We start from the raw sequence: 27280 nt of genomic DNA on the forward strand, positions 1-27280 counted from the left end.
GAGGGGATTGTCGGGAAAGAGATGGCTGTTTGAGGAAGCTCCCATTTACCGTATTACCGTAACATTTCAACAAAACAACATAACACAACACCACCGTTGTTTATTTTTACAGTGCACACAGTGTCCGCGGTGTGGTGAAAAGAGGGCAAGAGAGGAAATTAAAACAGAAGTGGATTTATAGTTAGAAAGAGTGCTAAAAAAGAGAGATTTTTTTTTTTTTTTTTTTTTTTTCTGAAAAAATCCATAGATAAGACGCACCGTTATATAAGCCGCAGGGGCCAAAAAACGGGAAAAAAGCCGCGGCTTATAGTCCGGAATTTACGGTATTCACCTTATGTAGCCCCGCCCACTTGTGTGTGGGCCGCCTTCGGTGTGTGAATGGGTGAATGTAGGCACATTGTAAAGTGCTTTGGATAAAAGTGCTATATGCAGTCCCAAGTAATCTATATATCTTCTATATATTCACCTTATGTAGCCCCGCCCACTTGTCCCAGTTGTGTTATGCCTTCCTCTTCAAAACACCATCTGTTTTACCTGTGGCCTATATCACGAAGCTAGATTAACATACCTGGGTTTTCCCTTCGTTATCTGGTTACACTTAACCTTAACTTAACCAGACCTCCGCAATCATGATAAGCGGTCTCACGAAGCTGGTTATCAACTCGCTAAGTGAACCCAGGAGTTTCCAATCTAGATCAGTGCGCGTTCACATAAAAGGGGCAGTGTTTGCTGCATACGACCAATCCACTCGCACCATGGAGAAGCCGCAGAGAGCAGCGTATTTTACGATGGAGGAGCAAACCCTGATATTACAAAAAGTAAACCACCTTCGTGAGACTGAAAACCTAGGGTTAACCCTGAAGTTACCTCGGTAAGCTGAAATCCAGCTTCGTGATACAGGCCACACTGGTCACTAGTACTGTACTGTCACAGGAAGTGTAAACACAATAGGAAGTAACTGGCTGACCCCTGTGTTGAAACATTGGTGAATACATTGATGATGTCATAGTGACATCACTGATGATGTCATCAGTGATGTCATAAATCACTGATGTCATAAGAGCATCAGCAGCCTGCTTGGTGCTGCTAGCACCAGCAGCCTGCTTGCAGGTTAACACATTCACTGCCAGCCGTTTTTTTTTTTACTGTAGGTAGCTTCTGCCAGAGGGTTTTTTTGAGGATTCTGGCTCATTTTACAAGAACCGAGGATTATTTTCTGCTTGGACTTTGTGAACACAAAGTTCACAAAAGTACTAATAGAATGTGTGCTTTCTCTGTCTAAAAGAGTTAGTTTGTAGAGTTAGTAGTTATGTAGATATTAGCCGTTGAGTACAGCATGGTTTCAGCGTCTGAGACTGAAAGCTGAGATAATCGCAGTTTTGTGAAATTCAATCAAACAGGCAGAACAGTCACTTTAACCATTTATTTTTGGCATCAGTGAGATATCAGACATCTAAACAATATAGTTCTGAACGCCCTCTCCTTCAAACTCCTCCCTCCGTGGGCGTGTCTGGTGGCTTTCAGCAGCGCGTTTGTCACAAGCAGTTTCTTCTGCCTGTCTGAGCAGTGAGCAGCCTCCCTCCCTGGGAGTGTGGATGGGGCTCACTCGTTTCTTGGGTTTGAGAGCTTTGATGAAGCTTTGTGCGATTCTAGGCTTTATGCTGCGTGTTTCAAAGTGTGTTTTCCACCCAGTCTATTTTTGGAACCCCCCACCGTTGTGCGCCCGTGTGCGCCAGCGTGAAAGCGTTTTCGCCTACAGTATGAGAATGAGGCTCGTTCGTTTCTGGGTTTTCGGTTGAGAAACCCCAAGAAACGGGGTTTCTTTTGCGATTGTGGTCTTATTTATGCTGCGTGTTTCAAAGTGTGTTGCACCCATAATCTATTATGCAAATTTGCAATCCCGCACCGCCAGCAATCAGCGCAAAGCGAAAGCGTTTTCGCCAATCCATTTTACAGTAGGAGAATGGTTTCATCGCGCGTTCCCCTGCAGTTTTGGCTCAACTTTTTCTAGAATGGAGTGCACTGTCGCCACTTAGTGGGTCGGTGGAATGGGTTGTACACATTCGGTGGCTCCAATATTTTTATAGGAGACGTGGGCCCCCCACGTCTCCTTGATCAACGTCCCACCGTCAAATTTTTTTTTTTTTTTTTTTTGACGACTCAACTCGTCATTGGCAGTCAACCGTTGGATTTTTTTTGACGACTCAACTCGCCATTGGCAGTGAACGTGTTAATGTCCACATGTCTGTGCTGGATGTAGAGTTATGCTGCTCTCGTCCAGTCAGTTGTTATATGACGTTTTATCTGACACAGCCTGCCCTACTGTACATACAACCTTATTTTCATTTTCTAGATCAAAATACTGCCAACTTGTGCGTGCTGAGGGCTATACCACGAATGTGGATCCAGGATCTGTCCCTTGATCTGGTTTGGCTTAACCAGATAATTGCCGTCTAGCTCGATACTAGTTGAGTCATACCACGAATGTAGTTCTCAACTCGTTAAGTGGATCCAGGTTTTTCTAATCAAGTTGAGAGCGCGTGCACATGAAAATCCTCGTGCACCGAGCTCGTGCCCGCAAAAGAGGCGTGGTTTTTAACAACTAGCCAATCACAATCCAATATGGACTGCTCCATCTTTTACAGTGCCAGACACGCCTATTTCCTCATTCATTCAAAGCGCAAATCGTGAAGCTGTACTGTATCCTATAGGCTATCAATAAAAATAAATAAAAAAAGGCTGCTGAACTGAATCGACACTGTACGTGCGGGCATAGATTTCATTTATAAAAAATAGCCTATTTTGTGGTCACATATAGGCTATTGGCAGCAGAGTCGCATATCTCCATATTTCATACAAGGACTATGCTGGAAATAATATGAAGTTCAATCACATCATACAGGCCAAAAGCAACACAGTTGAAGCTGCAAAATGCAGGAGTAGCCTAGATATGAATAATCTGTGTGCACTGTGCAGGCGATCCCATATTAAATTGCTTAGATGTAGTAGGCTATTCTGGCATGTATGACCATGTCCAACCCAACGTCAGCCTCAGCTCCGTTGCTCCGTGCACTTTGGAGACTTTTATGTAACCTTTTTACGCCGGTTTAGTGATATTGCTCCACTCACCGTTTAGCTGCAATTGATCGGTGGGGTCAAACGTATCTAGCCTACTTGAGAGCACAAAAATTAATATATAAAAACATATTCCAAAGTGGTAAGTAGGGCTTAATTTAAATGTAGCCTGCAACAAGTTCAAGGCTTCAGTCCTCGATTAATTCAACAGGAGCCATTTTTTTTTTTTTTCTTCTTCTTTTTCTTTTTCATTTGAATGCAATGTATTTTTGACCCATGTGTGGAGAACACACAGGGCCTTAGATTCCCGTTTGTCGGGAATGACTTTGCTCACCTATTTACTTGCCTATTTGGCCGCTGGTCCTGCACCTCTCTGCAGTCCGGTAGGTGGCGGTAATGCACCTCGAAGCTGGTCTTAGGAGGAACATTCTTAAAGTTTGAAATATCGAAATGCATGCTGAATGGTGTAGGCCAGCGATCCTCAAAGTCCGGACTCCGGTCCGCATCCGGACCCAGATGCCGTCCTATCCGGACCGAGCCCTATAACCTATAAATCATTGAGAATTGTTACATTTCACGGAGCTTTTCTTTTTTAACCAGCACATGCTTTTCTACCCTTTACGGTACCTGTTTATCTGCCAGGAAGCTCACAGACCAATGCATGCGCTGTAAATCATCACACGTGATGCTACTCAGCCAATCAAATATCCGATTCGATTCTGCCTGTTCCAGTCGGTTCCAGTGCTGCAGGTGAGAGAGTGTCAGTGACACATGGACGAAGTAGAGGCGAGAGATATAAGTCATTTCACATGGCATGCTCAAAAGAAACGAGTAGACCGCAAAAACAAAGATTTAGTTTTAATCCGGAGCAGGCAGACTCTTAGATGTTCATTCATTGTTCTCACGGGCAGCTCAAAACCAGGCAGTATGTATGTCTCATGTGAAGTGCGATGCAATCCTAACCTGTCTGTGAAAGTGCCACATGAGCAAACACACTCAAATCCAGACTGAGGGCACAATCACACATTCACTGCCCAACGGCATGTGACGTTTGTATTGCGAACGATCGATAGACAGACAGACAGACAGATACATAGAGACAGACAGACCGATAGATACATAGAGACAGACATTGAGACAGACAGACAGATAAATAGATAGATAGGGAGCTCATTTCTCTCAATAGAAAAGGTGGCGTAAAGGGAAGAAAAGGGGATTTTTTTCTCAAATTAAAGCACTTTTAAGATGCACATTTTCCCAAAGCACTCTGTTGTATGTTCTTTTTAGATGCAGTCATTATTTTACTTGAAATGAGAAAAGAACATGTATTTATTATTAGTGTAGGCTAGTTATTTATAATTAATCCAGTTAAATATGAAAACTAAATAAACTTTGTTGATGTTTATTTTGATTTAACAGTTAGTCGTTGACTACATACAGACATTGTACCATTAGGCTACTGCAATCATTGAAGTAGTAGTGTTCAATGGCACTGAATCATAATAAGAGTAGACATTAACAGATACAGAACAGTCTGTTACACTAGCAAATCCTCTCCCTCTTCCCACTCAAATTAGCAGCACACGGGCCTATGCCAGGTTTCGACCTGGCCTTGTTTATATGGGGACCATATGAATGGCGACTTGCTGTTTCCAGAGAGCTGATTGGTAAGCAGGTGGGTCTTTCATGGGTTTTGATCTTATCCTCTGAACTTAACCTACTACAAAGCAGATTAGCCGTAGAGCATAAGTTACTATGGTTGGTGATCTATCTCGGTAAGAATTTAACTAGCGTTGTGGTACGGCAAACCTAGGGTTAAACCTGAAGTTACCTCGCTAAGCCACTAATCTTGCTTTGTGGTATAGGCCTCTGGTTTTACGAGATGTATCTCTGTCCGCTGCTCCATAGACTGTAACATTAGGTCCACTCCCACTTTCGACCATGCTGGCTTGTGTTTACATCCGGGCATTTGAAGGGTCCTAGGCATTTGAGGTTCTACCGCCTGCCGGGTATAGGGGTGACCCCAAATAGTCAACGGTTCGTTCAAAGGAGCCTGGTTCCACTGCCAATCTCACAGTCGAATAGTCACAAAATGTGGTTATGAAGCAAGGATTGTTCCACTCCGGCTAATATGGGGTGCTGAATGTCTGTTTTTACATATGTTCTCCCAATAGATCGTGATGTATACTCTATTTTGGTATAAGTATCAGCCTATTAACTCATTGAGTGCCAGCCACTTTTGGAGAACGGACGCTCCCAGTGCCAGAGTTTCAGAGCTTTTTTCAGTGATTTCTCGAGGCCCACAGAATATTGTGTGATATTACTATGTAAACAATGAACACGCAAAAAGAACGATGAGACTCTTTTCTATCATCAGCAAAAACAGGTTTATTGATATCATTTTCCGTTCTTTAGTTATCAGCCGGAGAAGATAGCTTGATTTAACAAAAAAGAGCAGTTTTTTTCTAGAAGCTGAGATAATGGCCCTTTTGTGAAATTAAACATTTCAAACACATCACTGACTCTGAAGCTAATTTTCTGATGTAGTCACACCTCAAAAATAATTTCCTTCAATAAAACAGTGAAGGCCAGGGAATTTTGTTTGGCAGAATAATATTTTTAGCTGCAACCAGCAGCGCTGGCCCCTGCGTGCGCTGCTGGTTGCAGCTTCTTGCTGATCTTGATTTGCTGCTGGTGGGCATCGGATATTCTGGCTTGCGTTTGCCAACCCTGTCCTGCTGCCTGGGTCTGTCTGGGTCAGTGTTGTGTGCTGCTCTGCGTGCCCCCCCCCCCCCCCCCCCCCCCGCCCCGCCTCAACTGCACACTCCTCCTGTATGGGAGGTGGCTCTCTGCTAAGTTTGCTCTGCACTGTGAAGGGTGCGCGACATCCAGCTTTTTCCGCGTGTTTGTCACCGGCTACTACTGTATGCTTCCAGTTGAGAATAATAACGGCTGATCATGCGAATGGGCTTGCGCAGCGGACATGGAGGAGCTCAATTGTGGGAGCAGATTGGCTGCTGCCTGCTGCAGGCACATCTAACGTTAAAACGCTTCATGCATATCGATGCATACGGATGTGATGCGATTTCCGTTTCCCCAACGACTTATTCTCTGTTTTTCTCTGCCTTTCTGTTAACCTGGAGAGCACTGTCGCCACCTAAGGGTTCTGTAAAATAGGTTATAGACCTCCAATAGCTATAATATTTGTACAGGAGAGGCAGAAGGCTTTGATCGACGCCCCACCGTCAAAAAACGCAATTGACGAACATGTCCGTCCTTGGCACTCTACGTTACTATTTGAAATGACGAACATGTTCGTCCATGGCACTCAATGAGTTAAAACCAAGTCCCAATTAAACAAACAAATCAAACCATCTCATGCCAATAGATTTTCTGATTGCCAGATACTCTTATAAAAAAATAATAGTGGAATATTCGTATTGAACAGCCAAATCCCATTCGAGTTCTGCATCGGAGACAGCCCTAGCCGAGTGGCTGCGTGACATCTTGGACACAACAGTTAACATACGTATATCCGTGTGAAACATTATCAATTTAATTATTAAGATTTTTTTTTCCAATATTTTACTTTCAATCTTCAGAGAACAATATACAAACAAGCTCAGACACAGGAAAAGAAAGGGGGGAAAAACATACATCAACATTCAACATGGCGCTATCAGCCGCATAAGGTGCTTATATGTTTGTAAAAGAAAAATGCTGGGCGAGATTTAATATTAAGATTGACTCATAAGTGACTAGTATTTCTGGTGCCGACTAGTGAGGTTAGCGGACGTTTAAACTAGGGATGTCAATTTTCGGTTAATTTCACTTTCGATTAACCGACGCTAATAATCGATTAACCTATCGGTTAATTCATAATTTTTTAATATTAATTTTTTTTTTTTTTTTTTTTTTTTTGTCTATTTACTCAATGAGCTCATGCCCAAACAAGGCGTGTCTATTTAGATGCTGAAATGTTAATGCTTTTTGTGTTAGAATTATGCCTTTATTTTTTGTTGGCTTTGCTGAAATTTATAAGTTTATTGCCACATTTTGATCAGGTAATCATTCCAAAATCATTCTGGCTCTTATATGGATGACAAGGAAATATATTTTTGAGAGCTTTATTTCCTGTTTATGTAAACATTACAACAACAACAATCTGTTATTTCTTTTGATTTTTTCACATTAGGCCTACTGTCTTTTGCAGCATAAAAACTTAAACAAAATATAGCCTATTTCGATTTGCTGCCAACAATTGAACAAAATTTGAACAAAATAGTTGCATGATGCAAAACACTGTGCAAAATCTGCAAGGAAACTCAAAAAACGTGTCCAAAAAAAAAAAAAAAAAAAATTTTTTTTTTTTTTTAATATTAACTGATAGACCGACAGCAATAACCGAACAACGACGTTAGCGACGGTTAATCGATTAACGGTTAACCGTTGACATCCCTAGTTTAAACATTTAACCGACTAATTGCGCACATCCCTAGTCTGTACAGATAACATCCATCAGCACAACTAAGGACATCTCTCTCTGTCCCTCTAACTCTCTCTCTGTGTCTCTCTCTCAGATGGCAGTGACAGTGGTCGGGTTGTTAAAACAGTGTTGGAGCGATGGAGAGAGTCTCTGCAGACCTGTTCCAGTCTGTCACAGGTCAGTGTGTGTAATATTATAATGTATTTGTGTATATATATGTGTGTGTGTGTGTGTGTGTGCGTGTGTGTGCGTGTGTGTGCGTGCGCACCTGTCCAGACAGTGTTAGTGTATACAGTAATAATATAATCCTATATGCGTGTTGTTTTGCAGTTGTTTGTGTATAAGATGTGCTATTATGTGTGTTGTTTTGCAGGTGTCTATGTATAGTGATATGTGTGTGGTTGTTTTTTACTTCTCTTTAGTCCCCGCCCCTCTCCCTCAAGAGGCTTTGCCTTTTGCCAGGTCACCATTGTAAATAAGAATTTGTTCTTGACGAAAAAGCAGAATTTGTTCTTAATGAGTTGCCTGTGGTTAGCTAAAGGTTAAATAAAAATAAAAAGGTGTTTGTATATAATGTAATGATATGCGTATGTTGTTGTTTTGCAGGTGTTTGTGCACCTGTCGAGCCTGGAGCGCAGCGTGCTGTGGTCTCGCTCCGTGCTCAACGCTCGCTGTCGCATCTGCAGGAGGAAAGGAGATGCCAACAACATGCTGCTGTGTGACAGCTGTGACCGCGGACACCACACACACTGCCTGAGGCCTAAACTCAAGGTACACAAACACACACACACACACACACACACACACACACACACATAGAGACACACAAACACAACATGCTGCTGTGTGATGGCTGTGACCGTGGACACCACACACACTGCCTGAGGCCTAAACTCAAGGTACACAAACACACACACATAGAGACACACAAACACAACATGCTGCTGTGTGACGGCTGTGACTGCGGACACCACACACACTGCCTGAGGCCTCAACCCAAGGTACACACACAGAGACACACACACACACACACACTGCCTGAGGCCCAGGCTCAAGGTAAACACACAGACACACACACACAACATGCTGCTGTGTGACGGCTGTGACCGCGAACACCACACACACTGCCTGAGGCCTCAACCCAAGGTACACACACAGAGACACACACAAAGACACATACTCACACACACACACTGCCTGAGGCCCAGGCTCAAGGTAAACACACAGACACACACACACACAACATGCTGCTGTGTGACGGCTGTGATCGCGAACACCACACACACTGCCTGAGGCCTCAACTCAAGGTACACACACAGAGACACACACAAAGACACATACTCACACACACACACACTGCCTGAGGCCCAGGCTCAAGGTAAACACACAGACACACACACACACAACATGCTGCTGTGTGACGGCTGTGATCGCGAACACCACACACACTGCCTGAGGCCTCAACTCAAGGTACACACACAGAGACACACACACACACACACTGCCTGAGGCCCAGGCTCAAGGTACACACACAGAGACACACACACACAGACACTGCCTGAGGCCCAGGCTCAAGGTACACACACTGCCTGAGGCCCAGGCTCAAGGTAAACACACAGAGACACACACAGACACAACATGCTGCTGTGTGACTGCTGTGACCGCAGATACCACACACACACTGCCTGAGGCCTAAACTCAAGGTACACACCCGAGCCCCTTCTAAACATGTACTGAAGTCCTGACCATTACCAGCTGCTAGCCGGTTGGCCTGCATGTTTAGAAACAATTATCTGCACGCACTCCTGCGAGTGCGGGTCATTACCATCCGAGCCCCTACTACAGGATCCGCATCGTTGGCAAAGCGGCAGCTCATGTTCCATATCATGCCTGAGTGGGCGGGTGGTTAAATGGCACTTTACAAACCATTAAAGCAGGACTAAACCCCAAAACACTTTTTTCAACTTTTAACCAATATACTGTATATGGCTTTTGGGGTGGTGTGTGAAGAATTCTGAGCAAAATTCCCACATTTGAGACCAAACTGTTACCATTGTACCATTTGTATCATTTTCAGCCACATAAGTCCCCTATATGGGTCAGGGGTGTCAAAAATAATCGATTATAAGATGCATCGCGATGCGGACGTGCACGATTCTGCATCGATTCACAACTGTCAAAAATAGTTTATTTTTATTTTTATAATCGAATAAAATATAATGGAACTACCGTAAATTCCGGACTATAAGCCGCGGCTTTTTTCCCGTTTTTTGGCCTTTTTTGCCCCCTGCGGCTTATATAACGGTGCGTCTTATCTATGGATTTTTTCCAAAAAAAAATCTCTCTTTTTTAGCACTCTTTCTAACTATAAATCCACTTCTGTTTTAATTTCCTCTCTTGCCCTCTTTTAACAACATAACATAACATAACATAACACAACACAGGTAAGCAGAAAGAAAAAGACGAAGCAATCACGCCATGAATGAGGAAATGACTCACCTGCTGGAGGCTGGAGATACACGCTTGGGCTAAACTTTTACTCCGTGAAACACTATCGATTAAGTCCGACATCGCTCAGAGGTTTTGAGCAGCTTGAAAACAAGTTTGAAAACGTGCAGAAGTCCATCCACTCACTCACTAAAGAAACTAAGGCAACCGTGAACAGAGTTTATAATGCGGAAAAGCGCATCCGCGCACTGGAGGACAAAAACAACACAGTGAGTCCGAAAATGGATAAAATGCAAAATCGAAACCCTGCACACGCAGGTTGATGACTTAATCAGCAGGAGTAAAAGAAATAACATTCGCCTGATCAATGTAAAAGAGGAGCTGAGATTGGTGACATGGACGCTTTTGTGGCAAAATCCTGTGTTACATCCTGGACCTGAAGGAAGGCGAGAAACCACCAGAGGTGGACAGGGCACACCGGGCGCCTCGGCCACGTCCAGACCCCGGCCTGCCACCGAGGGCCATCTTCATCTGCCTACTCCGCTGGCCCGACCGTCAACTCATCCTCCAGGCTGCGGGGAAGAAGCCCCTCACCTGGGAGGGTACGCGCTTTTTCGTCGGCAGGACCTCTCCGCGTTGGTGCAACAGAAACGCGCAACATACAACAGCATCATCGAGTCAATGGATATCGCTTTGGCGTACTGTACCCAGCGAGACTCGTCATAACCAGACCGGACTATCTTTAGCACTCTTTCTAACTATAAATCCACTTCTGTTTTAATTTCCTCTCTTGCCCTCTTTTCACCACACCGCGGACACTGTGTGCCCAGCGGCGGAACAAGAGCTCAAAGTGAAACTGCCGAATATCTTTTGAGTTGGACTGGTCAATAGTACTGTGAGTAACTAAAATAAAAAAATAAAAAACGGAATTCTCTCTTCTTTAGCACTCTTTCTAACTATAAATCCACTTCTGTTTTAATTTCCTCTCTTGCCCTCTTTTCACCACACCGCGGACACTGTGTGCACTGTAAAAAAAACAAAAAATACCACAATGTGTGATTTTGTCTGGGGATTAGTGACCTGACTTTTGTTTTGTTGAAATGTTAATAAATGGGAGCTTCCCCAAACAGCCTCTCTTTCCCGACAATCCCCTCTGTGCACGAAGCCTTACATATGGTAATTAAACATCAAAACACCCGCGGCTTATAGACCGGTGCGGCTTATAGAAGAAAAAAATAGTCACCTTTGAAGGTGCGGCTTATAGACCGGTGCGTCTTATAGTCCGGAATTTACGGTACATGCAGTTGTTTATTTGGATCATAATACAATGCAATTCCAAATGCACTTTTATTTTAACACATTCACTGCCAACAGTTTTTCCAATACAGTAGGTAGCTTCTGCCAAGGGTTTTTTTGAGGATTCTGGCTCATCTCAAGAGCCGAGGATTATTTTCTGCTAGGACTTTGTGAACACAAAATATCTCAAAAGAACTAATAGAATGTGTGCTTTCTCTGTCTAAAAGAGTTAGTTTTTATCATGTTCTGTTATGTAGGTATTAGCAGTTGAATACAGCATGGTTTCAGCGTCTGAGAAGGAAAGCTGAGATAAATGCCTTTTTGTGAAATTCGATAGAACAGGCAGAACAGTCACTTCAACCATTTATTTTTGGCATCAGTGAGACATCAGACATCTAAACAATAGTTCTGAACAGTAATTTCCTCCAAAATAACAGCACCCCCACCCCCCTCTCCTTCAAACTCCTCCCTCCGTGGGTGTGTCTCTGGTGGCTTTGCAGCGTGTGTCACAGGCGAGTCTCTGCTGCCTGTCTGTGCTGCCTGGCTGCTGGCGGCCGCTCGTCGGGCGAGTCTATATCGGGCTCGTTCGTTTCTGGGGTTTCGGTTGTGAGCTTTGATGAAGCTGCGTGCGATTCTGGGCTTTCTGCTACGTGTTTCAAAGTGTGTTGCACCCAGAGTCTATTTTTGGAATCCCCCACCGTTGTGCGCCAGCTCCCAGCGCGAAAGCGTTTTCGCCATGAGAATGGTTTCCTCACGCTTTTTCCTGCTGTTTTTGCTCGGCTTTCTCTAGTCTGGAGAGCACTGTCGCCACTTAGTGGGTCGGTGGAATGGGTTGTACACGTTCGGTGGCTCCCATATTTTTATAGGAGATGTAGGGGGCTTTGATCAACGTCCCACCGTCAAAAAAAAAAAAAAAATTTTGACGAGTTAACTCGTCGACGGCAGTCAACCGTTGTTGTTTTTTTGACGAGTTAACTCGTCGACGGCAGTGAAACTGTTAAAAGTAGCCACACAGTGAGAAAAAATAAATTGAGAAAAAATAAATCATGTATTGGGAAAAAAAACGATGCATCGATTTAAGATGCATCGATAATCGTAATCCAATCGTAGCCCTCTGAATCGTAATCCAATCGTGAGGCCAGTGAAGATTCACAGCCCTACTATGGGTTCAAACCTGCTTTTTTTTGCCCTCAAAAATGCCCAAAATGTGGTACAACCTGACGTCACGATGAACCAAAGACGATGGGATTTCAAGATAGTAACTCCCCTACTCCCCCACTCCCCCTGTACCCTTTCCTTCTTTGGAAGTCCAGTTCTGTTTTCACCCACCAGGAGGCGCAAAAACACATAGTCCGTCAGTCTGAGGCAGAGGGTAGCAGTTTATAGTGTTTAGACGTCAATAAACCGTATTCGCTGTTAGTAGCCTATATTAGTGATTAATCTGATGTTAGTTGGATTTGAGAATTGTTGTATTGTATTGTTTGTCGTATTGTGGGGCGGCTGTGGCTCAGGAGGTAGAGCAGAGGGCTGTACCACGAATGTTGTATAAGAAGATCCAAGATCTGTCCCTTGATCTGGTTTGGCTAAACCAGATAATTGCCATCTAGCTGGATTCTAGTTAAGTCATACCACGAATGTAGTTATCAACTCGTTAAGTGGATCCAGGTTTTTCTAATCAAGCTGAGAGCGCGTGCACATGAAAATGGCCATGCACAGGAGCTCGTGCCTGCAAAAGAGGTGTGGTTTTTAACAACTAGCCAATCACAATACAATATGGACTGCTCCAGCTTCTACAGCGCCAGACATGCCTATTTCGTCATTCATTCAAAGCGCAAATCGTGAAGCTTTACTATGTATGTCAGAATCAAAATCTGCATTGGATATTATTAGTCTGTTCCCGAATGACTGTCTAAAGTTACCACTTTTATTCACATCAGTCATTGTTTGAAGAGCGGTTTGAAACCGCCGGTTTCTGCCTCCACGTAGGCTATCTACAGCAGCTCAATTCACCCTCTCAATAAACTCAATATAACCTGCATGTCTATTTCCAAAATCCATAGGCGTTTTTTTTGACCATTTAGGCTCAATTAATAATAATGATCTAATGATGTGTTTGGTCGCACTGATGGAATAATTCCTATAGGCTAATAGGCTATCAATAAAAAAATAATGAAAATAAAATAAAATAAAGGCTGCTGAACTGAATCGACACGGTACGTGCGGGCATAGATTTCATTTATAAAAAATAGCATATTTTGTGGTCACATATAGGCTATTGGCAGCAGAGTCGCATATCTCCATATTTCATACAAGGACTATGCTGGAAATAATATGAAGTTCAATCACATCATACAGGCCAAAAGCAACACAGTTGCACCTGCAAAATGCAGGAGTAGCCTGGATATGAATAATCTGTGTGCAGGCGATCCCATATTAAATTGCTTAGTAGGCTATTCTGGCATGTATGACCATGTCCAACCCAACGTCAGCCTCAGCTCCGTTGCGCACACGGCACCGCTGTGCTTTGGAGATGTTTATGTAACCTTTTTATGCCGGTTTAGTGATATTTCTCCACTCACCATTCAGCTGCAATCGATCGGCGGGGTCAAACAACGTATATAGCCTACTTGAGAGCACAAAAAATAATATATAAAAACATATTCCAAAGTGGTAAGTAGAGCTTAATTTAAATGTAGCCTGCAACAAGTACAAGGGGTAAGTAGGGCTTAATTTAAATGTAGCCTGCAACAAGTACAAGGCTTCAGTCCTCGATTAATTCAACAGGAGCCATATGTTTTTTGGGGGTTTTTTTTCCCATTTTTTTCATTTGAATGTAATGTATTTTTTATATGGGGACCATATGAATGGCGACTCGCTGTTTCCAGAGAGCTGATTGGTAAGCAGGTGGGTCTTTCATGGGTTTTGATCTTATCCTCTGAACTTAACCTGCTACAAAGCAGGTTAGCCGTAGAGCATAAGTTGCTATGGTGATCTATCTCGGTAAGAAGTTAACTAGCGTTGTGGTACGGCAAACCTAGGGTTAAACCTGAAGTTACCTCGCTAAGCCACTAATCTTGCTTCGTGGTACACCCCTCAGGTCGTCCACTAATCGGAAGGTTGGTGATTCGATCCCCGGCTCCTCCAGTCCGCATGTCGAAGTGTCCTTGGGCAAGACACTGAATCCCAAATTGCTCCCGATGGCTGTGCCAGCACCCTGCGTGGCAGCTGGCTGCCCTCGGTGTGTGAATGGGTGAATGTAGGCACATTGTAAAGCGCTTTGGATAAAAATGCTATATAAATGCAGTCCATTTACCATTTACATTGTCTTGTGTATAACGTACAAAATGGTATTGTTGTTTACTCTGATGCTATGTCAATGAATAAAATGATTCAACCTACAGTACAGGCAAATACATCTGTTCAGCAGGGCTGATGGTCTCCCTGTACAATATAGAACGTTAACTATCGGTGACATTCCTGATACCATCCACTTCCATGATCTTTATATGCTGTAACTTTCACAATAGTGAACAAGACCCCCACTCGGCTCATTCAGGGCAGGCTTAGTTTTATAACTTGTAGGCTACCTGCTGCTCCTGCACATCACAGCACATCACAGCACAGGATGCAACATAAATATACATTATGTAAAGTCATGGCATAAATGTGTTTTTATTGAAAAGTATGTGTCAAGTAAGCTAAAGTCTTGTTGGAGTGGACATCGCAGTACAACCGTGTTACTTTACGGTTGTCACTTCACTTCGCGACGGTGTTACGGTTGTCAAACTTCCCACTTCACTATAACACGTTGTATTTGCGACGCTATATACGACCTGGATTACATGCATATTTCACGATTTTGTAGCTCTCATATAAAGTTTTTCTTGATGCGGGGGGCAAACTGTCATGGCGTCGTTTCTGGTTAAAAGAATAATGTCCCTGTGCTATTTAATAATTTAATGAATGGACGTAGTTACCTGGCTGGATTATTTGGAAGAGAGCCAAATTGGTGAGTAAACAAGTAAAAGTTGGGGGCGTGGTGGTGCAGTGGTAAGCGCTGTCGCCTCACAGCTAGAAGGTCCTGGGTTCGATTCCCACCTGGGACGCTGTGAGCGCTGAAGGAATGCGTGCCCGTCCGCATGTCCTCGAGTGCCCGCCGCCTCCTCTGGTCGTTAGGGGCGCCTGTTCGGAGGGAGGGGATTGGAACTTGTTGGAATAGCGTGATCCTCCCACATGCTATGTCCTACCGGTGGTGAAGCTTCCCCTGTCAGAGTGATTTCTCTCATCGACTGCCCGACGCCGATTCAACATTTAGAATCGGTCGGAAAAGCTGCTGACTAGTGCAAACGGTGCAGGACACACTGCAAAGACTAAAGCCACAGATGCCCAGACATGGCCGACGCCTGCTAATTGGCTGTATGTTTTCACCTTTAGACTTTTTGTATGAAGATGAATAGTCTGAGGCCAAAAGCCTAGCACCACATCATCCGGCGGAAACACACCACGTCATCCGGCGGAAACACACCACGTTATCCGGCAGATGACACCGGGAACGGCAAAAAAAATAAAATAATCTGCTCTGAAAACAGGGTGTCATAGTAACGTAAATAAATGTGATGTGCGTTATCTAGCTATGTACCGTAAATTCCGGACTATAAGCCGCACCGGTGTATAAGCCGCACCTGCAAAGTTGACTATTTTTTTCTTATATAAGCCGCACCGGACTATAAGCCGCGGGTGTTTTAATGGTATTTTTTTTTTTTTTTTTTTTTTTTTTTTTTTTTATGTTTAATTACCATAAGGGTTCATGCACAGAGGGGATTGTCGGGAAAGAGATGGCTGTTTGAGGAAGCTCCCATTTATTAACATTTCAACAAAACAACATAACACAACACCACCTGTGTTGTTTTTTACAGTGCACACAGTGTCATACAGTGTCATACAGTGTGGTGAAAAGAGGGCAAGAGAGGAAATTAAAACTTATTATAGTTATATAGGATTTATAGTTAGAAAGAGTGCTAAAAAAGAGAGATTTTTTTTTTTTTTTTAAATCCATAGATAAGCCGCACCGTTATATAAGCCGCAGGGGCCAAAAAACGGGAAAAAAGGTGCGGCTTATAGTCCGGAATTTACGGTAGCTACAAAAATAAAATGAACTAACACCATATAAAACCATCCTTCTATGGGGACAAAGTGGAAAGACCACCGGAAGAACCACCAGAAACACAACTGGGGGGGCGGGTCCTAGGGCGGATGATCATTCCCTGTAGTAATGGGTACCAGCCTGGTGACGCGAGGTTAGAAGACTAAAACTCTCTCTCTCTGTCTCAGTCGGTTCCAGAAGGAGACTGGTTCTGTCCAGATTGTCGACCCAAACAGAGAGCCAGCCGTCTCCCGTCCCGCCAGCGCTCCTCCATCGACGAGGACGAGGAGGAGGAAGAAGAGGAGGAAGATGAGGAGGAGGAAGAAGAATCTGAGGAGGAGGAGGAGTCAGAGGAAGAGGAGGAGTCAGAGGAGGAAGAGGAAGTAGTGAGGTATGTGAGAGATTCAGCGTAGAATTCTCCATTTCAGCCCGATGGGCCCGAAAAAGCCCGTCGGGTAAGGCCGGGATCGGGCCAACAATTTCTGCTAATTGGTTTTGTGGGGCTCGGGCTGTGTGTGTGTTTACAATAGGCTAATTAGCATTTTAGCAGTGAGCACTCAGCCTGTCCAGGCCCTGTCTGCTGCTCTTAATGTAGACAGAGTACAGTGGTGCTGCGGAGGAATGTTTGACTACCTTACATTATCCAAACATTTCCAATAACTCCAGAGCATAGTAAAGTTCAAAAGAAAAAAATGATTGGAAAAAAGATCAAAGGAGTCATTGTCTAAATTCAACATATTTTTACCAACCGAAATACTCAGCTTCTTTTTCAGCCTTTTTTAGCCTTTCAAAATAATTTTCAAATTCACTATGGTCAAACAACTATTTGCTCTCCTGCTTACCACAAGCAAAGGGAGGCGGACACGATTCTGGATAAAATGAGAATCTCGATTTTCTTGCTTAGAATTGAGATCACGATTCTTAAAGGGGGACTAAACCCCCCAGATTTCTGACAAAACGATGTTCTACTTGATTTGAAAATAGTACCATTGTACCCTGGCAGAATTCCTAGCCCATAAACTAACTAATAACTTGGCCAATAAGTATGTAACATACAAAATAAAACAAACAGTAATGTCTTCATTTGATGTAGAATGCAGAGGACATCTAACTGGTTCGTTAAACTCTCATTCCAGGAATATTGTATTTACCGCACTGCTCAGAGTTAACGTAAGTGGCTCGTGCCTCAGAGAGCCTACGTCCTGGAAGCCACTCGCTTAGCGACAGAACACACTCAATTTGGGGGCGGAACACGCCAGGGTTGGCCAACTGTGCCCAGAACGGTCAAATCAAATCATCGACAGACGCTATGGCCCGCCTCCCAACCCCTCTTTCTTACAGGCGGTATTTTCAGTGTATCCGAGATAGAGAACGTTCTAAATATAGCCACGTTATAAACAACTAACCAACACTGATGGTCCATATGGAAACGGTCTTACTTGAAATGGTTAAAGGTTATATCAATTTGGTCATTCAGTGGTGTTTTACTGCCATGTAACATAATGAAAAAACATCGCATGGATGCAACTGGGACGTATCCTCAGTGATGTACCCTGGGGTCATAGGATGTTTCGGGTCTCGCAACATCATACACCCTCGCCCAGGTGACCCAGCCGGGGCTGGCCAAGCCCCAACTTACGTCCCAGTAGCTACCCACGGTCAGCCCTCTAGGAAGGGTCGAAGGTGGTCACGCGGTCAGGGCCACTCAATCCGCTGCTCCGGAACTACTCTGCCGGGACGGGGGGGGGGAGGACTCTGGTACGTAGAGGGACCGGGCTCTGTGGGTTGCCACCCGGCCGGGCTCCTCCCTCGTCTCACCAGGTCTAGGACCTGTGCACTGCACCAGACTCCCCCGCTCCAAACATCTCATTCCGACGTGATGGTATCTTGGTGGATACCATGCAGTACCAGTAATTGGTGGCACTGCAGACTCCACTTGCGGCTTGAATGGCCCTCCTAAAAGGCCTCTCGTGGATTGTTGGGCTTCTTCCTCACGGAAGACGCAGGCTGGGGCGCTAACCCATACTGCTCCCAGGTGCCGTCCCTGTTCCGGCTGTCAACTGACTCTCCACTGGTCACACTCACAATGTATAGACTAAATTCCAATGAAATATAAATTGAATTAACGGTATTACACTTCACCAATCTCCAGCTGGTTTATCCTGCCATCCATAGTGAAAAGAAGTGATCCACACACCTTTGGAGCTCCCGTTTGAAGGCCGTAGGGGCAACAACTGCAAAGCATGTATTTATGTCCTGTAAATAGCTTATCTTCTGCCACGCACCGGCTCATAACCTTATTATATCATAGAGACAATGAGAAAATGCACGCTGTATTTACCTTGGTGCAGCCAGCGTGTTCACCCTGTCTCTGGTTGCTGTCCGTAGAGATATAAGCTCTCTGTTCCCCCCGCTCCTCAGTTTGTAAATAGTCCACGCGAAACATGGCGGCTTGATCCACTGCAGCTGAGCTCTCAACTCTCACCTGATGTGAGACTCTCACAGGACTTGGTTATAAAGTCACCAGATGTGACAGCTGGCTGAGAGAAGTAAATAGAGCGGCTCACATTTATGTCAGTTTCACATAAGGATATGAGCCGCTGCGTAGCAGAAAATAAGCTATTTACAGGGAGTTAATGCACGCATTACGCATTGCCCCTATTTCCACTGTTCCAGGCCATTGCTCGGCGCATTCTAAGCTTGGTGGTGGATCGTTTTCAAACATTTCTGTTCTGGGTGAGTTATAAAGGATAAATACAGCTGTAAATAACGTCTAGGTTGTAAAAAAAACAACTGAATTTGCCTTTAATAACTGACTTGTGTGTTGATGAAGACCGTTTGAGGTCGAAACATGTCGGCGTTTTTATAATGTTTTAGCCATAAAGGCTTTTTAATCCTACTTCCTCTTTTACTCCTTTGAGTGCCTGGGACCTGCTGTTTTTCGACTTGTGTATGTGTTGAACTCGGCTGTCAAGGAATATCTCCTCTCGTCTGAGCTTCCAACTGCAGCTTCTCTCCTTCTCTCTTCAGCTCCAAGAAGAGTCAGGCTCCACCCTCCAAAGGCTCCAAGTTCTCCACCGCCCGCTCTGCCCAGGCCATGTCCAAAAGCCAGCAGACCACACCCAAAAGCCAGCAGACCACACCCAAAAGCCAGCAGACCACACCCAAAAGCCAGCAGGCCACACCCCGCAGCAATACTGCCTCTAGTGGGAAAACGTCCTCAGCCTCCAGGTCAGTCTGAGCCCCGCCCCCAGATCAAACAATCCTTATGAATTCATGGGATAGTGAACCCTGAGCCAAATGCTGCTCTCATTGGCGATGACGATGATGACAGCCAACACTGTCACCAGCCTTTTCCAATAAATTATTCTTTAAATGTCTCCAGCCTGTTGTTTGAGCTAGAGGCTTGGGTCTGCCGTTACTAGTACAACACTGTTCTATTCTACTCTGTCTTCCTCTGCTCTTGTAGTTTTGAGTCTTTGTCTTAACATCTTCACTGAACCATCTTCCCGTCCAATCACAGGTCCTCAGGTAAAAAGGCCACGCCCTCTTCATCCAAGGCTGCCCCGGTGTCGGGGGGTAAAGCCCCGCCCCGCACCGGCAGCCGGACCAGCTCTCGTCTGAGCCACGAGATCCTGGCACCCAATGGCACTGCCAAGCCCTCACCGGGTCAGACTGATGCCCGCAAGAGACCACTGGCAGGTAAACAACCAATAAGCACCAGTAAACTACCAATAAACACTGGAAAACAACCAGTAAACATGCAATTAACACTGGAAAACAACCAATAAACACCAGTAAACAAAAAAAGCAGAAAACAACCAATAAACACTAGGAAACAACCAGTAAACACTGGAAAACAGCCAGTAAACACCAGGGCCACAACAGCCATGGCCCCTTTCTCCGGCCACCATGTATTCTTCCCCTGTTATTTTCAAAATATCGAGGTTTCTTTAAAAGTATCAGTGGTCTCTTGTGCCCATGTTAACTGATTTGACCGTTCATACCGGTCGCAGCGCAGAGCTCCACTCGCGCCGCGCTAGATGGAGCGCCAGTTTCGCTGTCTGGTCTATTTTCTCCCAATGCCATGATACGCATTACACAGGACAATGATGGTCAGTTCTCCATTATATCACCACAGAAGCACAAATATATTAAATGATCAACTGACCAGGGTCTTCACTGTTGATTTTGTTGTTGTTGAATCCATCTGCACTGATGCACGTTTTAAATGCAGTACATTGTAGGACGATAATCAATCTGGTTTTGAATTATCACTTGACTTTTGAAAATTGCATCTGTTATTGAATTACCACAAAAGTGAACAAGGATACATAAACAAGGATAGGCCTATATGTCATTATTTAGAGAGGAAGGGGGTGATATCTAGGTCCCCTAGGCGTTCCTAATTATTGTCTGATCACAAGTCATGACTTGCTGAGAAAACAAATAAAGGTGACATCTTTGATATGAGCGGGTTTGTAGATGGATACTCCCTGATATGGTGCAGTACAGTGAGCTGTCAGCAGGTGGTACAGTTTCCACAGGAGTTTCTCCTCCTGTAGAGCAGCAGAGCTGCTGGTTTGATATTGGTCCTTTTTTATCGGAATGTAAAGTTATTTATTTGTAGGCTCCAAATCCTCCTATTACACTCATGGCCTTTGTGCTCTAGTATGTGGCCATTGTGCCCTAAAAAAAATTAGGGCATTCTAGGGGCAAGGCCAAATGAGAATGAGAATGTCATCATTCTAGAATGATGACATTTCATGCCTGGTAAACACCCATAAACATCAAGCCAACAACCAGTTAGTTTTGACACTGAAGCCAGCCGATGGCATCTCTGCTGCAGGCTGTAATCCCTCTGCTCTCCCCCTCCAGATGTAGCTCTGCCTCCTAAGCCCTCCAGACCTGTGCTTCCTCCACCATCGTCACGCCGCTCCTCCGGGCGGGGCCACGGTGTCCACGAGCTGTCAGCTTGCGAGCAGCTGACCGTCGAGCTGGTCAGACACCCCGACAGCTGGCCCTTTATGAAGCTGGTGTCCAGAACACAGGTACACAGACACAGAGCTGTCATTATGGATGAATCTGTTTATTATTTTCTCGACTAATCGATTAGTCGTTTGGTTGATAAAATGTCACAAAATGGTGAAAAATGTTGATCACTTTTCCCCCAAAGACCAAGATGACATCCTCAAATGTTTTCTCTTGTTTTGACCAACAGTCCACAACTCAAAGATGAGTTTACTGTCATAGAAGACTAAATACACCAGAAAATATTCACATTTAAGAAGCTGGAACCAGAGATTTTATTTTTCTTAAAAAATGATGATGAATGGACTAATCATTGCTGTAACGCACACATAGCTGTCTGTTGGTGCGTTGTCCTCAGCCTGTCTGTCTGTGCAGGTTCCTGATTACTATGATATCATCCAGAAGCCGATGGCTCTGAGCACCATCAGGGAGAAAGTCAACAACTGTGAATATCAAACAGCAGGTGAGTTCACTGACCAACAGCTTGCCAGCCTGGACAATTCTCACTCCGTTATCTGCAAGACAACTTTTTGATTAAACTGAAATAATATTCATATTTGTCAGTTATGCTGCGTTCCATTTACCTCGGAAGTCAGAACTGGGAATGATGTCTCACCTAAGTCGACCGCATTCCAGAACAATAAGTCAAATTAGCCATACATACCCAGGTTAGTTAGCCATTGTTAGCCATACCTCTTGATAATGCATTAGATGGTATTTTGCGCATACAAACACCATAGCAACATGTCCACCGATAGAAGTTGGACAATACTGCAAGTACGACTGATTTAATGAGACAAATAAGACAGAAGTCCTAATAAACAGTATATAATGCTGCATTCCATTGCAAGTCTGAGGTCTATATTTCTGACTCGATATTTCCGAGTTCCAATCTAAATGCGTTCCAGTGCATCTGCTCGGGAAAACATGGGCTTCACAAGCATCTACTGCGGAGTTGCTAGCTGGCTAACCGCTAATTCTAACGTTAGCTCAGCCGCATAGCAGATTAATCAATTTGTATTGCATTGTGAATCAACTGAATGTTGCCTATCGCCTATCCCCACAGTTGGCCGAGGCAGCCCGTTAGCAGGCTGTGTTTGCTGAGAGCTAAAAGAGAGAAGCTATATTTCAATGGCCAGTTAGCATACATGTAGGGGAAATGGATTGCTGGTTGAACAAAAACCATTTTCTGATGGAAATTGGGTCATTTCGTTTCACGACAAAAACACTGCATGAAGTAAAACTGAATGAAAAGGTAATTCTGCTGATCACCGTGCGCGCCGCCATGTTGCTGTGACGTCAGGCATATGTATCTCGGAGCACTCGGGTTTGGTGGATGTTGCCTGATTTTCCGACTCGGAATTTCGACTTGATTGACTGTTCCATTGCACTTTTCTGTGTCGGAGTTCATTTTTTGCAAAGCCCTGAGTGCAATGAAATGCAGCATTACTATAGCTTTCACTGCGGAGCAGCCATCTTGAATTTTTAGTTTGGGGTTGGTGAGGTTCTTCCAAATTTCAAAGTCGGAAATCTGACTTTCAGTTGAAATTTTCGACTGGGAACTCGGAAATTCTGACTTCCAAGTTCAAATCGAACGCACATTTATCTTCAGCCTGGCAGTCAGTCACAGAGCTGCAGGTCACAGTATTTGTAGTTTGTAATTTTTTTGTAGTTTTTGTAGTTTCTATGATTTCTGTAGTTTCCATAATTTTTGTAGTTCATATGGTTTGTGTAGTTTCTATCCACCTTATTTTTGAATGCCCCACTGTAAAAATAATTATGGGTACAAGGTCCGGTTTAACGTGACTTGATTGTTGCAGCTTGCCATTTCCTTTGTTATACTCTTTGGCTGCAGACCCGAATTATAAACCGGAAACCGGAGTACGTTATAAAAGTTATAAATATAGTCACGTTATAAACAACTAACCAACGCTGGGGGTCCGTATGGAAACAGTGTTACTCGAAATGGTTAATAGCCGACTACCCATAATGCATTGTTATCCCAGCACCCGAACGACATTTAATGCATAAAATAAAGCTGAAAACGAAAACCAGATTTCTAAATAGCCGTTATTTATCGTTATTTGATAAACTGAGCACACAAGAGTAATCTAAATGGTTACTTTGACGGTCTACATTTTTTTCTAAACTTATAAAAAAATAAAAGTGACATATTAACCCTTACGGCTGTAGAGCAGAATGGCTCTGCTGTAAAACCCTCATAGACGTTTTTTTTGTGAAGTTAAAACCGTCTTATTACACCGGAAGAAGCACCCATAGGCATCATGGCAGCTAGAAATAAGGTGGATACTATCTGTCATTTCTAGTTTTCATAGTTTCTGTAGTTTCTAGTTTTTGCAGTTTCTGTAGTTTTATCATAGTAGTAGTGAGGTTCTGTCAGTAGATGTCAGTGATTCTCCACTACTGACAACAACCAGCTAACTCTCTCTTTCTCTCTCTCACTCTCTGTCTCTCGCACTGTGTGTCTCTCTCCCCCCCAGCTGACTTCATCTGTGACGTGAACTTGATGTTCTCTAACTGTCTTCAGTATAACCCTCGTCACACTAACGAGGCGAAGGCCGGCCAGCGCCTGCAGACCTTCTTCCACTCTGAGCTCGGCCGGCTTGGTTTGACAGAGCTCTCCCCCCCGCCGCCCGCCAAGCGCTCCCGCATCTAAACTCACACCACCTCTGCCCCCCGTGAGCCCGCCAAGCACTCTCTAACCCACTGTCATTACTTGATCTAAGTCACTGGGAGATCTGATTCGCACATGGTCACTGTCGCTGTCAACCCAAGATGAGTTTCGTTTTACGACATGTTAGCTTTGGTGAAAAGAAGTAGTATCCAGTTATGGAATTATATTCATAACCACTAGCTTTGGTGAACATATGATTCGAAACGAAGTAGGATCGAGTCATGGAATTATATCTATCACCACTTTATCCACTTTATTATTACGTTATCACCACTTTGGGTTGTTTGCTAATGGATTGGTTTGCTACATTAGGTAGCTAGCCAACTCGCTAACATTAACAATTAATATAAAATGGCCATGGCAACAAAAAATCTGTAGCTGGCTATGAATCTGCATCAACTGTAATGGTATTCAAGTGTGAAACAATTACTGTACATTTGTCTTTCCAATTGAAGATACACAATCTGTGGTAGTGAGCTAATAGATAAATGGAGGTCTCTGCCGTAAACCGCGACTCACATCTACAGCTCGGGCAGCGACATATGATACTTACTTATGATACGACTCAGATCACCCAGCGACTCAGATCACGTAGTGACACCCACGCTCTGTGCTCGGCTTGGGCAGAGCCTTCGTGACCTCTGACCCCCGTGAGCCCACTGGACTCCGCTTCCAATTGTTTGTTTATTGTTTATGATGGATCCCCATTAATCAACGCCTCCGTTCCAATCAGAAAGGAGACGCTAACGAGGACAATTGTCAGTTTCTCATTGGCTCCCGTAGTTTTGAACCTATAAAGTGTTTTCTGCAGGTGGAGGGACGAGGGGTCAGAGGTCACGAATCTACACAAAGACACGAGACAGTAGACTTTACACTCATGCTCGAGTTCATCTAGCTAGAGCCCAGAGCTGAGTCCTCCTCGTCTGGTGCACAGTGATGACATCACAGCTGTGGCAGTGATGACATCACAGGGCATTAAATCAAGCTGTGAGTCAGGTGATGTAGCACGATAGACAAAAATCTATCAAAACATTTGAATAATGGCATTCCTGTAGAGACAGTAGAGTCTCTTCCATTCATCAGTTATCATTGGACCCTCCCTGTTTCGTTAGTTTGAAGCTGATTGGCCGCTGCAGGACTGAACTTCTGGCTGGAAGTTCCCAGCAGACAAAATGGCTGCCTGACGTTTTCCTCCTTCATTCAGAAAAGCAAAAACCACTAAACTGAAGCTACAGTTTTGCACTGAACATTCAAACTAAATCAGGCTGTTTCGCTCAGGGAGAAACCCATCCATCAATTTGACTGAAATGCCCCAGGCGGTTCCTACAGTTCTCTTCTCCGTCTAGCCTCCCTCCCCCACACACACTGTTACGTTTGACAGTAGAAACCGACTGGACTCCACTCAGTTTAATTTAACTTTTTTCAGATTAGGAAGTTCAGCTTTCATTCAGTTCAGGTGCTCAGAGGAAACCTGCTCCGTTCATTCTGTTGGTTAGTGAAGTGAAGTGGTTTGACTGTACACACTACACTGGAACACTGGAGCCAGCCGCAGCTTCTTCTTCTGCTGTTATTTATTTAGTTCAGTCCATCCTTTTCTTTATTTATGATGTTTGACTTCTCTGGTTGTTAGACCGCCTCGCCCTCTAGCCTGTTTGCTGTTCGTTTGTGTAAATTTTTCATGTAAAAATAAATTGACTTTTTATAACCATTTGCCTGCCTACATGTTCCTCTGCCTTTACACACAAACACACACACACACACACACACACACACACACACACACACACACACACACACATAGATCATGGAACCTAACCCTCCTCATGTTGAGGGGAGTCAGGACATTCTGCAGTCAGGACGGTCCTGCAGGGTGGAGCTACAGCCTCCATCCATCCAGCTCCCACCAAGCCTGTTGATGAGCACTGGATGATATTTGGTCAAACTGATGACGTTTTCATATTAGTAATATATACTTATCAAAGTTATTGTCCCCCGGAGGGGGGGGGGGGGGGTGTTGTAGCCAACAATACACACACACTTCTTCACACAAAATAGCTGACAGTAACTGTACAACAGAACAAGACAATAAACACATGGAATATGACAAATGCAACACTTTTTTTGCTCCCATTTTTCATGAGTTGAAATAAGATTCAAGGGTAAATCTTTGCTAGTTTCTAGCACTCAAAATTCCCCCTTTTTTTTTTTTTTCTATTACCACTAGGTCGGTAGTACATCAAAGGATGTGTTTCAGTGACCCAGTGCTAATTAAAAGTAAAAAAGGGAGATTTTGAGTGCTAGAAACTAGTAAAGATTTGCACTTGTGTGTAAGATATGGCCCCAAGAGTTTCGATGCACACAAAAGGCTTATTTCTCTCAAATTTTGATCACAGATTTCCATGTTGATGAGCACTTTGCCAAGATCATCCACCTTGCTTGCTTTATTAATATTAATACTAACTAGTGGAGCCATGGGAGTTAGACCCCCCGGTCTGGAACACAGTGGTCTTCAAAGTCTCCGGGACACACTCAAATCTCCACTACTATAATTAGAGAACCGATAGCACACAGCTGCTCAACTGTGATGTAGCTTCTTCTGTGGAATTGTTGCTCATGGCGCAGTTTGCCCAACTGTGATGTCACTCGGGCACTTGTCATGTCAGCAGTGATGTCACTTGAGCAACTGTGATTGAAGGCCCGTGGTGCACAATTGCCCAACTGTGATGTCACTCGGGCAACTCGGGCAGTTGTTTTTTCACTGGAGCAACTGTGATGTGTCACTCGAGCAGTTGTGATGTCATTAGTGATGTCATAAAGGTACATGGATTGTATATCAATAAAACCATAAAGACATCTGCGTGATCTGATAATCCAGCACGTACACCTTCCCCCACCCCTGCAACATCTCATCCCCTCAACAGATATATCCACTACTATAATTGGGCAAAAGTTCTTCTTCTGTGGTGTTTTATGGCAGTTGGCATCCTTTATGTTGCATTACCGCCTCCTGGATTTATCCATCCACTGTTTCCCTACCTTCTTGATCTATCTCCTTGGGCAAAAGTTGGCGCACTATTGTGGAACTGTGATGTCGTCATTGCTATCA

General features: G+C 44.1%; 1 protein-coding gene across 1 annotated transcript in view; it reads left to right on the forward strand.

Annotated features, from left to right (window-relative positions):
• The window catches only part of baz1a (bromodomain adjacent to zinc finger domain, 1A), a 114909-nt gene extending 89025 nt beyond the window's left edge, over positions 1-25884 (forward strand). The window contains exons 25-32 of the mRNA XM_083633763.1: positions 7656-7738; positions 8168-8332; positions 16637-16839; positions 19479-19679; positions 19972-20150; positions 21327-21499; positions 21855-21942; positions 23981-25884. Coding sequence (XP_083489889.1) covers positions 7656-7738; positions 8168-8332; positions 16637-16839; positions 19479-19679; positions 19972-20150; positions 21327-21499; positions 21855-21942; positions 23981-24156 — 1268 coding nt within the window. The 3' untranslated portion in view covers positions 24157-25884. The remainder of the gene's footprint in view (positions 1-7655; positions 7739-8167; positions 8333-16636; positions 16840-19478; positions 19680-19971; positions 20151-21326; positions 21500-21854; positions 21943-23980) is intronic.
• Positions 25885-27280: the final 1396 nt, after the last annotated feature.

The sequence above is a fragment of the Poromitra crassiceps genome (assembly GCF_964638095.1).
Source record: "Poromitra crassiceps genome assembly, chromosome: 3".
Classification (NCBI taxonomy): domain Eukaryota; kingdom Metazoa; phylum Chordata; class Actinopteri; order Beryciformes; family Melamphaidae; genus Poromitra; species Poromitra crassiceps.